Here is a 16,691-nt window from a genome sequence, read left to right on the forward strand (position 1 = left end):
ATTTCATGTGCATGGCTATCTATATATCTTTATTTCTTCTCTTTGGATTATGGATTTCAAGTATGCTTATAACTTTAATATATGACTATATGTGGAGCATAATTGTATGTAATTAGGTTGCAATCATTGGTCTTGTGTTAGATAGTACAGTAAAAGAGTTGTACCAAGTGTTACCGGCATGAACCCAGCGCCTTAGGCAATACATAACAATGCTATTGCGTGCCTAATCTTTGATGATGTGCGTTTTCAAATAAATTGCTAGATGGTAATTGTTTTGGTTAGATATATAGTAGTAATTTATAAAGGCTTAGTGAAACAATGTGATTTACAAAATCCGTGGAATAATAAATGAGTTATTAATAGGTGAAGTGAATTTTGTTAAATCTGTGCAAGGGAAAATGAAGCACATTCCACAGCCCAAACAAAGATCAAAGCTCCCAGTATTCCCGCCAGGCCTGGCACACGTGCTGGTCAGGGATGGATTGATTAAAGAGGAGATTAACTCCCTGCTGTCCTGAGCTTGTCTGAATGCACTGAGCTTGCTTGCGAATCTGGCTAGAAACATGACTTATCTGCGCCCGCCCTGAGCTGCGCGCTCCAAACCAGTCTGGCAGGTTGCGAGCTCGCAGCGCCTTTGCTCATACTTCAGCAGTGTTTCTATAGTTGCTGAGCTGAGGCCTGACATATGTGGGATTGGCAAGGTCTTGAGTTGCTGCGTGTGAGATGGAGACACAGTAGGCTGAACATGTTACAGCATTGCCATCTTTTTTGGTTTTTACGGCTTATTGAAGTAAAAGCTTTTTCTACAAACTTGGTCGCATCCGAGGCTGAAGTTGCGAACAGCATAGTCATTCAAATCATGGCACCAATAGACATCTAGGGTCAGATTTGTTCATGGCATGGATTGGCCCATTAGTGTACGTTTTGCTGCGTTGCTTGCCACCGCTCTGTTTTGCTGTACAGAGAGCCGCAGGTTTCACCAGACACCCAGCTTGCTGCTCTCACTTTGCCTAGTCGTTGAGAATGGTCGTTGCAGGGACCAAACTTGGGTTTGTGATTCGTGATTCAGCTGACACGATTTCTCTGTCCTTCCGCTGTTTGGCATTCAGGCCCAGCACAGCCCTGCTGGATCCCAGCTCCCCGGAGTTCTCGGCGGTTGTTTCTGTCGGCGATTGGCTCCAAGCCATTAAAATGGAGCGGTACAAGGATAACTTCACAGCTGCTGGCTATACCACCCTAGAGGCTGTGGTGCATATGAACCAGGAGTAAGTACTCAGCGATATAACAAAAAACTGGTAAATCTGGATTTAATCGGCCTCTTTTGCTTTGTGCTGCATATCATTGTGCTCATTAAAGGAATGGAATGCCTTTCATTTGGACGGAGCAGAGCTCTAAATGCCTCCGCAATGCCTCCACTTACTTAATTAAACATTTCTGTGCATCTGCCTTGCTTTTGCTGTGTTACTTGTGGTTGACTCTTAATATTTTTCTCTGCCATCAGCATTTGATCCACGGCTCTCAGCCCCTGCTTCTTCTCTTGTTTTACACAGAGACCTGGCAAGGATCGGGATCACCGCCAGCACGCACCAGAACAAGATCCTGAGCAGCGTCCAAGCAATGCGCACCCAAATGCAACAGATGCACGGCAGAATGGTTCCCGTCTGAGCCAGTACTGAATAAACTCAAAACTCTTGAAATTAGTTTACCTCATCCATGCACTTTAATTGAAGAACTGCACTTTTTTTACTTCGTCTCCTCCTCGCCTGTTGAAATAAAGATCTGCAGCATTGCTTGATGTACAGATTGCGGAAAGTGAGCGTGTGTGTTGGGAGGGGGGCCTCCAGAAATGACAAGCCGTCATTTTAAACCAGACCTGGAACAAATTGTTTCTTGGAACATACTTCTCTGTTGATCAACGATATGTAAAATACATGTATCTATATAAATATAAAGTCACATTCAAGTTTTGATGCTATGTTTGCTGCCAGATACTGTGCTTAAAAAACAGAAACGAATTACTTTCCTTCCCCCTCTGACCTGTAGGATTACAACCATAGTGTTTTATTTGTGGGTGAAACCACAGTTGTACATCTTTCACTGGAATGAAGAATCTGCCCGAGGATATTTTTTGCAGACTTGATGCATCACTAATACCTTGCAGAAACCTCAGTGAGAATATCATTTGGCTAATCAGTGCCTGTCGATTAGTGATCTACCCATTTACGGGCTTGAGGCATGAAATGACCCACCTTGTGGATTACTGGGCAAAACTGGACTTCTGGAGAGATCATCGGCTGTTGTTGTGCCGTACTGAATCCTACCGCTTAGAGACGTTTTGTGAACACCTTACCCGTAGTCAACTGTGACAGTTGTGGCTGTGGAGCTTTCAGACTTTTTTTCTCTTCCAAGAAGCAATTCCCTTTGCCACACAGAGAAGGTCAGTGGAGGCAGAGTCTCTGATGTGTTTGTGGTGCTTTATTTCTTAAATTGTGCTTGGATTTCATCACTATATGGAAAAAAGTGCTGTAATATGTATTACATGGGGGTTCCCAACTGGTTTGGATAATCCTGTGCTGGTTTCCCAGACTAATTGCTTAGAGTTTCACATTGTTTGCGCTGTTCGATGACGGTGAAAATTGCGCAGTTTCAAAACCCAGTCTTGCTCACAAGCTGTTGCATGTTGGCATGTGCAGGCGAGGTGCTGGAGTGTGTGTTGGGGCTCAGTTTGGTGGGAAGAGCCTGACTGCACTTCTCACTGAGCACTAGAGAAGCCTTTATTTTTGGGGTGGAAGAACTGGATCCCACAAAAAGGACGAGTAGCCTTCTAAAATACAGATACTTATGAATTTACCAAGAAGGAGAACCAGGGAGGTTTCCTCCCATGAAAAGCAGTGGAACCAATATTTGTGTTTTAAGAAGAGAAGTCCCAGTTGCTGTGTCAGCTGTTTTATCTTGGTGGGAGCAGAAGGAGATGGGGTTGTGCAGTCAGCCTGCTGATTTTTGCACGGTTTGGGTGTAGGGCATGGCGACAGCTATACGATATGCAGCAGTGTTACTCTTCAGACGAGGTGATCCGGTCTTATCAGCTGTGGGAGCCAAATTAGCTTTTGGGGCAAACCCCTTAGGCTGGATTATCAAGGCATGTGGGTCTCAGTGCAAGGCATATGCCAGCTGGCATGGAGAGCTGGGTTTTTTTTCCCAACTCGAGCTTCAAATGCTTTTCCCAGTGGCTTTAGGCAGCATGGCGAAGGTCTAAGCACATCTCTGTGTCCATGGACAACCAAGGTGGAGCATTACCTGCTTGAAAAACTGCCCTCCATCTTCTCTGAGAACTAGGTGGCAAGTTGAGTGAAAGCATCCCCTCGGCTGCCAGTTGGGTGTTAGTGCTGTAGGAGTGTGGTTGGCCTTACTAGATCACACGGGATAAAGCTTTGTTCAGTAAAGATCAGAACACATTTACCTTGAATTTAATTTATATTAAGGCTTCTATAATACTTTTTGATCAGTAAAAAGGGGACCACAGAAAAGTGTAAATTAGATTCCTTCTAAGGTTGTTTTGAGGACCAATTTATGTGAAGAGCTTAAATAAGAGACAGGATCTGGCCCATATATGCTGTGATGGGAAAGAAGAGGACTTTCATGACACCTGAATAGCCATTGGATTTCAGGATTTCAGGCAAAATGTCAGGAAGGTGAGATTTATCTTTTGATGGCACTAGCATTGCTGCTTTGGTCTATAATATTTTGGTCCCACTCTGCACCCAACAGCAACTTCAGAAATGATTTACAGGCTTTATATGTCAGATTTTTAAAAATCACTACATTTGTTCTAAATCCAGAACAACCGAGTTGGACAAATACTGCATCCACAGTGTTGCTCACATCATTTTTTGTCACTTTTAACAGTGGCTTGCTTATTTTAACCAGTAACTCTCCCTCACTCCAGCTTATTCAGAAAGCAACTTGTTCAGGATGTGGGGTGCAAAATTTGGACCCTGTCAAGTCATGGCAGCTTAGTAAAAACTGTTTGGCAATATTACTCATAAAAGCTTTTCCATTTGGAGGAATTTAAGATTTCTTTTTAAAAACTGCTTAAACCAGGATGTTTTAAACCATCATTTTTCCAGGCAACATCAGAACAGGTTGCTCATTTTAAAGACCTGACAGTTGTACTTTCAGCAGCAAAAACTCTTTTGCTTCTTAAGTGCAGAGATATTTTAAGATTCCCATTGCTGTAAATCTGTTACATAAAGTTGAGATTGTCTTTTTCCATAAAACCAAAATGCACCCAATTTCCTGGACAATTTGAAGAATTGTTTTGTTGGCATCTAGTAACAGTCGTTCAAAGTACTTAAATATTTTCCATACAAAATGAATATAAAATTTTGTCCGTATAAAATGAAAACTCTAAAGGCAGTTCAGACGCCAAATGTTCAGAACTGCCCTTCATGGTTGTAAGCTCCTGGTGATAAACTGTGACTAGAGAGGACACGCACTTGAATGGGATTTTAGCTGGAGGAAAGCAGATTAAAAAATAATATGTGGCACATGTATGTTATACATTGATTTACATTATGGCATGGAAACGACTTAAAAGGGAAACGGTGTGGGGGAAAGAAGGGGACAAGGAAGGTGAAGGGCTCTTGCCTGCAAAGGCGCAGGTTAGCTTTGTCCCGCTGGCCTGAGACGGACGAGCGGAGCAGGGGGAGCAGCGGCAACGTGCTGCAGCGTGCTGCGGCTGCCGCTCGGCCGTCGCTTTGTGGATGGTGTTGCTGCTTGGGCCTCTACCTTAGGGAATCCCATGCTGCCGGGAAATGGGACTTTCCTTGGAAGAAGACTTACAAAAGAGGTTCACGCCCGTTAGCTCAGCTGATAAAAGCGTGAGCTTACGTTTTCTTTTTTCTCCAGCATTGGAGAGACATTGTTGTGCAGACTTTAGCTGAAAAGCTCGTGGCCATAGTTGGTGGCTAATCAGTGACAAAGTAAATTGCCAGTGAGGAGTCTGTGACAGCCGTGGCCTGATTTCTTCAGGAATCTGGGTGATTTGCAGCTCTTTCCTGCTTTCTCCTTTGTCCTTTAGGAAGTCTTTTCCCCCTGCTCTGGGAGAGATGTTTAATTCTGTGAACTTGCTCCCATCTCACCTCTTCACAAGGGCAGAAATGAGTTCAGGACTTTTCCTTTGATGTGAATTGGCAATTGTGCCAGCAAAGGAGGGGCTGACAACCCCCAAACTGAGATACAGCAGTACTTATGTTGGGAAATCTAAGAGGAGGCATTAGGGTAGGTGTACAGGTCTGCTATTTTGCATGTGGTTTAATATATTTGTGTTTTCTTTTGTGCAGGGAAATTAGAGTTTGCTTTCATGGCCTCACAGCCTGTCCTGTTGATCATACAGACCATGGAGGAACGTAAGACTAGACATGAAGCCTTCTGGATCCACAGTTGCGTCTTCCCTAGCACTGATTTTGGGAAAAACACACTGAACAGTCATTGATCCCTGAAGAGTGTGTGACTTCTACTTTCTTCTTTTTCTTCTCCAACCCTCCGTTTTTTTCTTCATTGGAACATAACTAACTCAGACTCAGCATCCAGTTGTCACTTGAGGAATGTACTGGGTCAAAGCCCTGCAGACTTCTTGATTTTTTTCTTCCCTTCCGCTTTCTCTTTCTACCTTTGGTTTTATTTATATATACTGTTATTTTTTCTCTTCATCCCCCGGCTGTCACTGCTGCATCTCGGATGAATGCAGGTGACAGAGCACTACACATGTTACCATGGACGCCAGGCCAGGTGCCACCACAAAGAAACCAGTTTCTGTGAGCTGCCTGTATACATTGCCGAAGTGACATTTTACACAAAACGTGCCATTGCAGTGATATAAATATATTTTTTTCCTTGAATGGATAATGGATTATTATCTCCTACAAAAGGTGCGTATGTGTGTTTGTGTGTGTGTGTGCGAGCCACCCCATGTGCAGAACTGCCTGTGAACGTGCTGAAAGCACCTCTGGAAGTGCGGGAGTCCCTCTGTCGTGTGAGAGCAGGCTCTTGCTTGTGTCTGCAGTGGTAGCAAGAACACACACATTCAAAAAAGGTTTAAATTTCTGTATCTGTAAGTGTGTTTGTTAGCTGCCACACTAACCTTAGCAAGTAGTTCTGCAGCCTAAAACAGGGGCACTTTCACATTAATTTTGGAGTGGTGGATTACAGGATCCATAAGGGTGATAAAGATTTTCATAAGTATCGTTTATTCTTACTAACACCCTGTTCATGATCAAAACCAACCAGTTTCCAATGACAAGGTGATGGAGGCAACACTTGCGTATCCATCCACTGGTAACCCTGAACTGAATTCTTAAGTAGCCTTTTTTATCTGCAAAAATAGAATTTTAAAGACTTGTTGAATGCGAACAAATATATGCAATTCTTCCATTCACAGAAGCACATTGCTCTGTGTGCAAGCTGTGAAAATTTTTTATCTTGTAACTTAATAATGAAAACAGGTCATTTGCTCCCAGCACAGTTATGGAACAAAAATACAACAAGACTTTTAGGGTTACAGCAGTTCGCAGGAGGGCTGCAAAGCGTGTCCTGTTCCTCGTCCATGTAATAAAAAGCTGAATGAAGCGATGCAGGAGGCACTCTTCCGTGGTCCCAGGACCAGTCCTAACAAATCACTGGTACTACCTAGAGAAGCTTACTGTGCTTGGAGAATTCACTGTTAATTTAACGCAAGCTGGTTTTGAGTGGAGCTGTGTGCTGGTGTTCGGGGAACGGGCCGCGTGGTAAGCGATGGGCTCCGCGTGCCGTCCGGCTGCCGAGGGCCGGCGGCGGCCCGGTACCCAGGGCAGCGCTGCAGCCTGCCGCGGGAGAGGCTGTCCCCCAGCCGTCCCTCGGAGAAAGCTAGATGTGCCGCGTGAAAGGAGGGCGCAGCACTGACCAGAGCCATAAAGTGGTGTCACAAAGTTGCTTCTATTTCCTCCTCTTTTCCCTCCTCCCTTTTAGCTCATTAAACGAGGAATTACAGGTCAGGATAGCTGAGGGGGACTAACGCAGCCGCGCTGCTGGCAGAGGCCAGGCAGGGCAGGTTGGCGCCGGGAGGCGCGAAGGGCGTGCGGCGGCCGGAGCGGAGCCGGCGCGGACACGCAGCAGCGTCCTGCGACATGTGCTTCCCTGCGCTTCCCGGTTACCGAACCTGCTGCCGCTGGGACTCTGGCGTGAAAAGCCTCTGTTACGAAGTTGTCCTGCTCACCACACCACTGGTTGATGTTTGTCCAGGTTTCTTGCTGTACTAACTTTGTGATGGATCTATGTGTTAAAAATATATATGTATAAAATACAAAAGGCTGGTAAGTAACCAGTAAACAGGACTTAAAAAGCAGTATTTTTCTTTTACGTGACATTTTCATAACCAGAAAAAAAATCTGAAATACTAATCAGACAAATAAAAAGAGAGTGCATTTATTTTTTTGTATCACTGCAAGTATGTTGGAATATGCAAGGACTGTGGTTAAAATTAGAATGTATGAGGCATATTATAATTTAGTTCGTACTGAAAAAAATCTAACAGCATTTCTTGGTTCGTGCATTTGAACGATCTCTGGGTTAGATACATAGATTTTCTATTTTGTTTTAATTTGTAATTTTTTTCCCCTCCATGAATTTTAGGTACACATAACTTATGTCATTTATTTATGGTCTTTTATACCTAGTTTGTAAAATTGTAAAATAGCAAACAATGCAAACATTTGCATTTGAAAATAATAAAGTAGTTGCTGTACAAACCTGAAATGGGCTATTACTATATTATTGCATCTTTTTATTACTTTACGTTCATCCACAACAGATATGAGTACAGAACTGCAAGTAATCATCCTGGTCTTTGCCCCACAGGGATTAATTCTCTTCAATAGATTTCCCAGGAAGGCACTCCCAAAGTTCATTTTAACTGAGCAGCTCCCATGTGTATCTTAAAGCATGCTGCTTTCTCCTGTTACACAGATTCTGCAGAGCACCAAGTATTTGTAATATGGGAAAGATGCTGCAGTCAGGCTGACCTTGTTAGCGGTCCCAATCATTTTTCCTTGGGGAATATGTAGCATCAGCAGGGACTTTTGCCTAAGACAAAACTGCAGGATCACGCTACCAGTTTCTCTTGAACTCCTGGAATACTCTGAGAATATTCTCCCTCCCTGCCGCTGTCTGTACCTTTCCCTGGGAACTTTTGGTCCCCGGCAGGAATCCAAGAGCTTATTTTGGGCCAAGATTTCACCATTAATGTGGGAACAGGGACCTCGCTGCTTCAGTGCCGCTCGGTTATTGCAGGCGGGTGGACTGTGTCGCTCTGCTCGTGTGCTGCATTTGTGGGTCTGGTGGCCTCGGGTCAGGGATTCGTGGCTGGCGAGGGAGGAGGCAGGAAGAAGCGAGAGGGAGAAGCCGAGGAATGAAACGAAGAACAGAGGTGCGAGAGCGTCTGAATGGGCAGGAGTTGGAGAGGGACCGTTTCTGTGACAAAAGCCCCAAGCCAGACACTTGGAGGTGGGTATTCTGTAAAGGATATTGCTGCAGCCCAACAGCACATGCAGTCAGGTATGCTAGGGATAGTTTTCTAATCTTCAGAAACTACTTTTGAGTGCTTTAGTCTCATACCCTCCCTTAAAAAAAAAAAAAAAGTGTTGAAGATATCTTTGCATTTAACTCTTTGTAATGGTATAAATTATGTAAAAATACAGACTTGCAACTATAGCAATAGTAATATATATGGGAGTATGCTGCATAGTTGGCATGCCAAATGTGTAATAGCCTTAAACCATCACATCTTAACAATGCTACTATTCAGTTTAGAAAGTGCAGACTTTCTGGGATTGTAACCGTCTGGATTATACATGGTACTCAATTCGGAGGTACCACGGAAAGCAAGGTGGCTCTTCTGGAAGTGTGCTTAAGCTTTGCACTTGTGTATTTGGAAAATACTTTGAATGAAGTTCTTCTTGGGTAAAATTCCAATGAAGCCAATCAAGTCTCTCATACAGCACTAGTCCCAAGACAGTCGTGCGGGATGGCACTGGACAGGCGTTTTAAAAGCTGGGTCATTGTGGTCCTTTGTATTTGAAAAAGAAAACAAAGAAACTGGGTTTTTCTCTGCTCCCTATATCCAACCATTTTATGTAATAAGGGAGACTGTCTTGACTAGAAAAATTCCATTTCACACACACAAGTTTTACAAATTATTCAGTTTTATTGTGACATGAAAGCAAAACCTTTTATTTTTTTAACAAGCAGAACTGCTTGAAAATCTTCAGTGAGGACTGAACACTCAGGTATTGCCCCTTCTCTTTCTGATTCTCCCCTCTTTCTCCTTTTCAGTTCCCAAATCTAAAAAATTGTCCTATCAAAACTTTCACCAGAATGGTTTCATTTTTTTCAAATTATGGTTTTTAATGAAAGATTTTGTTGTGGAAAAGACTGTGACCATCTGTAGCACATTTGTTCTCGCTCTGCTCCTCACTCTTTCCATGTATTTTTACAGTGGCAGGAGGCAAGAGATTCTAGTTATATGTAAGGCGTATGTATTTGCATCTCAGTGACAACGTATATAGCTGCACAGGGACTGAGCATGGAGTAGTGGGAGGAACAAGCACCGTCTATCTAGAGATACTGGGGCCATTCTAGTCATGTCAAGAAAAACAAAATAGGTTTTGACAATTGCCAAAAAAACCCACCAAGGCACGTTATGCTCTAAATCAACAACATGATTAAAGCTAGAGCTGCGTTTTAGGCCTTGACCTCAGTTATTTTACCCTTTCTCTTTTAAGGAAGTACCCTTGGGCCATTAACTGATTCTCTGTTGAATGGGTTACAGACCTCTGACATATCTTATTTCTGGTTGTGGCCCTGAACATAATTCTTTGTTTACAGGAGCCTCCTAGAAAGTCGTATGAATATGTAGAAGCTTTCTTTAAAAAATAAAATTAAAACCTAACGCATTCCATTCCAATCAACTTAGTAAAATATATTCTCCATGCATGGATGGAGAAAGTAGCCACAGGAATACTCTGTAGTAGTAACTTACTTTTATAGAGTAAATAGTGTGTAGGCCAATTATATTCCAGTAATCTGCTGTGGATTACTAGCCTGTAACCAGACCAACAAAATGTAATGAAATCCTTGTCTTTGTAGTGCTTTTGGATTTATTCATGATTCTGTTCTATAAAACCTTGTATAATGGCTTAAATGGGCTGAAGTATTTTGGTGTTCACTTTTGAATACTATTTTCTGGGTTTTGTTTTTTTTTTTTTAAAGAAAGCTGGTCAGCAGAACAAGCCACCATGAGGCACCCCATTGTTCTCCCATTGCTGCCAAGGTAACTTGCCTCCCCTGGGGTCAGTAACTAAAATCTCAGGGCCAGGCAATCTAGAGATTTCAGGCAATTGAGGGTGCAGGCAGGTGCCTACTGTCAACTTTTTAATGATGTTTGGGATCTGCATGGCCAAAAGATGCAGCAGCTCAGGTAATAGGCTCCCACTTTCTAGCTGAATTTTCAGCCTTGCATTGTGTCTTCTTGCTGACTAAGCTCTTGAAATATCTCTACAATAATCACTTGCAGGAGGCGTTTTCCAGAGGCGCCTGCCCAGTGAGAAGCCATGTCAGCTGGTTGAGGACAGGGAGCCAAGATGGGCTCTGTGGCCCACCTGCCTAACTGGCCTGGGGCCTCCTCGGCCTCAGGGCCAGCCACAAACCCTCTGCTGGAGTTAATCTATGTGAGAGACTTGCCTGAGGCAGGCCTTGCCCTTGCAGCCGGTTTTCTAGATCTGACCTTCTGCTTCCTTCACGCTGGGTACTTCTCTTGCAGTCAAGATGTTAGTGGGACTCTTTTCGGTGGCCTCCTGGCCAAGGAGGTACTTGTAGAGCTTCTGCTCAGTTGAAGGCTGGTGAGAAGGTCACTGGTTCTGGGCCAGGATCAGTGTTTAGGCTGTGCAGCAACTGCAGCTGGACAAGCCATAAATGCTTTGAAAATGCCAACATCTGGAAGGTTAGGGAGCACCTGAACTAGAGTTTTCAGTTTAAATTTAAACACCCCATAAAAAATCTGGCCTCAAATAGGCTCTTCAAAAGCGCTTTGGAGCCTGATGCCACCTTATTGCCATGGGCCAATGGGATCAAATGGAAACTCAACACTTACTTAGAAATTCACTATGAGGATCTCCAGCAAAGTAGGGTAATGCCTGTCTCATCTGCTTGCCTGATTAATCTTTATCTGAAAGCTTACACAGATCTTTCCAGCCTGTGCAGGACTGCAGAGCTGCATTATATGGCAAGTATTAAAAACTGTCTATGTTCACCTTTATGAAAAATCGGTCAAGTTTTCTGGGGGGAAAAATGCTTCCGGGGAAAAAATGTGAGGTTAAAATTGAATGATGATGTTCTTTCACACTTAAGAAGGCTGCTGGATTGATTAAAGCAGCATAATACCAAAGGCCTAGGAAAGATGACATTGATAATATAAGAAAATAATCTAGTCCCTCAGGTAATATGAATTGATTCCACTGGAACTGCCCTAATTTGCATCAGCTTAAAGACCTAATCCTTAGCTATATAAAAAATGAAACATTAAGATAATTTATATTTTTTCACAGAAAAAAATAGATTTTAAAGTGATTTTAAAGTTTTTTTTTTTTTTTTAAGAAATCCCTCAAGCTGTGATAGCACATTCAGGCTGGTCTTTTTTTATACCTTTTTTTAAGTGGCCATTACTCATGCAAATATTTGAAGTATATATTTATTAATACAAAATAACGGTATCAAACAGCAGACAAAGGTTTCTGTGGAGGCACAAAGCTCCTGTCTTTGTCAGCTTTGTTTTCAGGTTCCTATTATGACTGCAGATGGGTTTTCTTTGGCCAAATGGCTAGGATTGCATCATTCAGTCCTCAGAGACCTTTGTGTCATTTTTGCAGACTCTCTTAGAGTGCTCAGCTATGGTTCTTGAGGAGACGGGACATCTATGTTTCATTCACCAACTTTTGATCTCTAGTATTCACAGATGGAGGAACGAAAAAAAACTAAACAACCCCCTCATGCCATTAAATGAGTTTCAGGCTTGGGCAGGTGGACGCAGACACGAAGTGCTCCCAATTATCCAACAACCTAAACAGGCAGCAGACGGCCCAGTTATGCCTGGAGAAGCAAAGTGAATGGCTGAGCCAGGATTCAGGGTCTTTTATCAAGCTACAGATAATTCACAGAGGGGAAAGCAACCTAATAAGCTAACTATTATTTTTCAGAAGTACCAGCATTGCACTTAGTGCTGTTTCAAGTTTTGAAGGTTCACCCATGACACTGTTTCACTCCTTGTGTTCTGCTGCAACATCCCACTGCGCTGGGTGAGGTAGGTGGGAGAGCCCAAGCCAGCAGCAATTACTGGATATTTGCAGTGAGCATCTGCACTCTTCCTGTGCCTGAGTATGCCGCTTTCCTAAGACAGCCATTACTGGCTTCCTAATTGATGTCTAGAAACTTTTCATATGCAGGTGTTGCTTCATTTTTCATTTGCTTTTGTGCTTCATGTTGGGCTGAATCCTGCTAAGAGATGTGCCCTGAAGTTTGGAGCTGACTAGTTTTGAAGGCAGCTTAGCATCCCAGTCTGGTGGAATAGATGACCAAATTTTTTAATCAGCTGTGAAAGTGGGTATAGTTGATCCAAGAACAAAAACCATTCACTTACTGCTAAATCTAATCAAATGTGGATGACTGATTACTTCTAGCTTACTTAATTGATTGACTGTAAGATTTCTAGGAAGGAGCTATTACAAAATTAAGGAAATCCACACAGCTGTTTTGATTTTCTGAATAACCTGTAAGTTGCATTTTAACCTGTTTTTGAATTCAACTGTATTGAGTATTTGAGTGAAATGTACAGATGGTTGTGTTAGAGCTGTGCTGGACTGGAGTGGGTCTTTTATTTCCTCTTTCTCAGTAACAAGTTAACTGGTGGAAGAAGTAAGTTTATGGATCCCTTGAGAAGGGTCTGAGGAGTCTTCCCCAGTAAAAGGGTCCTATAATATTTCCTTGTAGCATCCAGTAATGGAGTTTTTGAAGAGGCTCCCTTCATCTCAACAAGATAATACAATATATAACTGTTTCTATATGTATATGAATTGCCTTGCATATACATACACAAGTGTAAAAGAGGGTTGTTCTGCTTGTTCTGCCACTGTCCTGGCGCAGCGCTGAGCCCTGCACCTCCTCTCTCACCCAGGTTGCCCACATGGCTGTCTTGCAGACGGCTGGTACAATTACGTTTGACATTGCGCTGCCTTGCCATGGCTGCATGTCTGTGAGAGCATGCTCTGGAGAACATGACCATAAGCCACTCACTCATTTTGGGTTTGGGCTTATCCATCCCAGGACCATCCTTAAGAGACAATTTAGATACACTTTGTAAGTGTAAGTGTACCAGTGTAAGTTTTTAAATAGATTCAACTATTTTTACTTGCACAGCTGAAAATGAGACGTGAACCTGTCAAGTGCTGAATTACCATTTCTGCAGTGATGCTGCTGCCAATGTGCATGCTACGGCAAATTGTAACGTCATTATTTTCAACATAAGACAACTCCAGCTGTGAATGAATGCATGTAATACACAGGGATGCTTTCAGTACAGTGTAGAGCAACCTGCCTGAAGGCGCCTCAGCTCTAAGTGAAGGCCTACCCCCTTGTTCTGCAGATTTCTGCCATGTCTGGTGATGGGCCAGAGCTCTCATGGAACTGATGGAGGAAGAGCATTTTCAAAAGTGCTTTTGTACCTGTTGAGTTCTTTGCCATGAGCAATTGCTGTTCCTGGGACCGAATGCCTTCCCCACAAAGTGCAAGCTTCTTTCTGGTTTAACTTCTTTTCTCTCATAACAATATGAAATACCTAGGAAGAGCTTTCAACAAAATAACCCCTTAGTTCTTAAAAAAGAGCATAAGTAACATCAGTCTGCCCCTGAGGTACAAAGCTGGACTTGGTGTGTTGGGACTGACGATAGTGTATGTGACGGAGGGTGCCCAGGAAGCAAACCCTGGAAGCAAACAAGCACACAGGAACATCTGCAGGATCACATGTGTGAATCTTTAGTTGTGGTGTGATGATGATGACCAATAAGGAGAAAAGAAGTCACATTGTTTCTCAAAACCCTTCATATAGGCAGAAAGAGAGAAGAAACAGGTTTTTACTTGTGCACAGAATACTGGTGCCTATGTCCTGCAGACAAAGACATGCAGCTCCTTGCTCTATTGCTAACATATATCTGTAGATAGACTCATCTAAAAAAAAAAAAAAAAAAAAATTCCACCAGAAAAGAAGTTCAGGATTTGAATTTAGAAATAAAGGGGACATCTTTTTGTTTAAATATTGCATGTTTACTTTTCCTCTCTTTGGTCATCAGAAATCTTTCACTTGCTTTATGTTGTCCAGGACAATTTAGGAGTTTGTTATTTCAGTCACAGGGAAAGTGCTTGTTGGTACTACATGCACATTCAACACTCTGCAATGTAACAAAGCCTATGCTATGTTCCCTACCATTTTCTGATGAGATCCTTGGGAAAAAATTCCTTAGACTCTTCTGTAGATAAAACTTTTAAGAACCATCCATTATCTCTTCAGGGGAATTCCTCCCTTGTGATGAAAACTACTTTGTTGATGTGGAGCTGGATTTCTCATTTAGTGGTAACAGCTGTGGTTATTCTTTAAGTTGTAACTTTTATCATTCTTAAACAGCTTCTCAGACACATCAACTTCATGTCATCTACTCTTACAGTATCTTCAAGTGACCTTCTCGCAAGCCATCAGCCCCTTTCTAAAACATAATTATATTTTGGGTCTTGGATGAAGTTACTACAAATAAAGATTCTAGAGATTTGGTTAGTAAAATTCTTTCTCTGGGGCCACTTTTTAACTGTGCATAGGGGTAGCCTGATCAGGGAGAAAAGACAAATGTACTGTTAACATTACATCTTTCTGCTACCCTGACTTCAGCCACATTATTTCTGCTCCCATCTGTGGGAAAATGGAATTGGCTGTCCTCAGAATTACCTTTGCAAGGCATATAAAACCACCTATGGTCAATGTGCATCTAGCCTTTACCAGCTGTGGAAATGATCTGAGGTGCAGCCCAGCTGCTAGGCATCTCTCTTAAGTGCAAATCACAATTAGAGTTCTCCTGTGCCCTTAGCTTCCCAGCTAGCCAGCAGTCATCCTGAACTGGGGAGGAACTGGTGAAGAGCCAGGCCCCTGAGGATACAGGAACATTTTTTTGCCTCCCCAGGCTTGGTGGCAGGACCAGGAGTTGCAAGGGTATCAGTGGGTGCCAACAGTGTCTCTGTATGAGCCTGCACATCATTTCCAGCTGCCACCTCGTCGAGCAGGTGAAGCACTCTGAGCCCGGGAGCATCCAGAGTGACAGGCATGTTGGCGTTTGGTGGAGTAACTGTTCCCCAGCTCTGTCAGAGAGGATCAGCATTTGGTACCTTGGCCTGTGTGTCTGGGCTGGGTATGTTTTGCATCAGAGTGAGCCTTTGGCTTGTCATTTACTTGCCCAAGTGGTGGGGGTGGGAGAAAGCAGCAAGCAACAAACAAGTGTGGTTTAAATCAGAAACACCTGCAAAAACTTGCTAAGTTTGTGTGTGTACATATTTTAATTGAAAGCAGGGATGTATTGTTTTTTTTAGGTTATAGTTTTGCAGTTTGTTGAAAAATGATATGCTCTCTGTTCTATCCTCCAAAAGTTAATTGTTGTCAAACACTGAGCCAACTGAAATAAGCTTTTATTATTCACAGTGGAGGAAGAAAAACTTTATAGAATCATTTTGTGCTTCAGAAGCACACAAGGGCAGTCCTGGGCCCTGTGCTTAGATTTGTAGAGTATTGATCAAAGAACCTAGATAGAGTAATAAATAAGGCAAGGACTTTGTCTGGACTGTCAACAGAATCACTAGTACACATTTGCAAGTTTTACCTGAAACTCTATCTTTCTCTCTCAAAAAAACTCTCACATTTTCATTTGAAAAAATATATTAACTGGTAATTATTCCATTTATTGTTATCATCAGTGCCAGTACTGTGTTCTTTCAGCCATGCCATGGTTCTCAACCCCTTGGCCCACTCACTGTTGATGCAGAGAAGGCCCCTCTTTCTCAAGTCAAGCTTTGTCTGATTAAAATCATTGCTTATTGGTTTTTTGATTGCTTTTTTCCTATGCTTATCCCAAATTATTCATATTTCCTATTCTCCAGCTCCCATTTATGTCAGTTTCTTCTTATTCTGTCATTAAATCTCCCTCATCCATCACTCTTAAATTGCCACTGGTGAGAATTTTCCATTTTCCCAAGTCCTGAATGCACCGTGATTTCCTGGCAGATCCACTCTTATTACAGGACTAGAGAGACTCATGCCTGTCATAATGACACACATCCAGACAGCATAACAATAATATCTAATACAGATGCAAACATATTTCAGGAATAAATGACAAGCAGCTCCACTTAAATCTTAGACGAAATAAAGACAAGGGGCTGCAAGGTACTGGAATGCTTCCTTGGGCTTTGTTGACCATGATATACTTTCCCATATATGTGCTCCATGTTCTGCAGATGAATTTCCCCTCATCTACAAATGAAAAACTGTATGTGGTTTTATTAAGGAACCGCCC

The 16,691-nt window shown here is 42.6% G+C and overlaps 1 protein-coding gene across 2 annotated transcripts in view; it reads left to right on the forward strand.

Annotated features, from left to right (window-relative positions):
- Positions 1-7,791, forward strand: part of EPHA4 (EPH receptor A4) — a 107,127-nt gene extending 99,336 nt beyond the window's left edge. The window contains exons 16-19 of one of the 2 annotated variants that reach the window (XM_064516930.1): positions 1,110-1,265; positions 1,551-2,437; positions 5,343-5,930; positions 7,006-7,791. In XM_064516930.1, the coding sequence (XP_064373000.1) occupies positions 1,110-1,265; positions 1,551-1,665 (271 nt within the window). In that variant the 3' untranslated portion in view covers positions 1,666-2,437; positions 5,343-5,930; positions 7,006-7,791. Of the gene's footprint in view, positions 1-1,109; positions 1,266-1,550; positions 2,438-5,342 lie in introns of both variants that reach the window. The other variant, XM_064516931.1, reaches the window with a different exon arrangement.
- The last annotated feature ends 8,900 nt before the right edge of the window (positions 7,792-16,691 follow it).

Source organism: Dromaius novaehollandiae, chromosome 9, assembly GCF_036370855.1.
Source record: "Dromaius novaehollandiae isolate bDroNov1 chromosome 9, bDroNov1.hap1, whole genome shotgun sequence".
NCBI lineage: Eukaryota > Metazoa > Chordata > Aves > Casuariiformes > Dromaiidae > Dromaius > Dromaius novaehollandiae.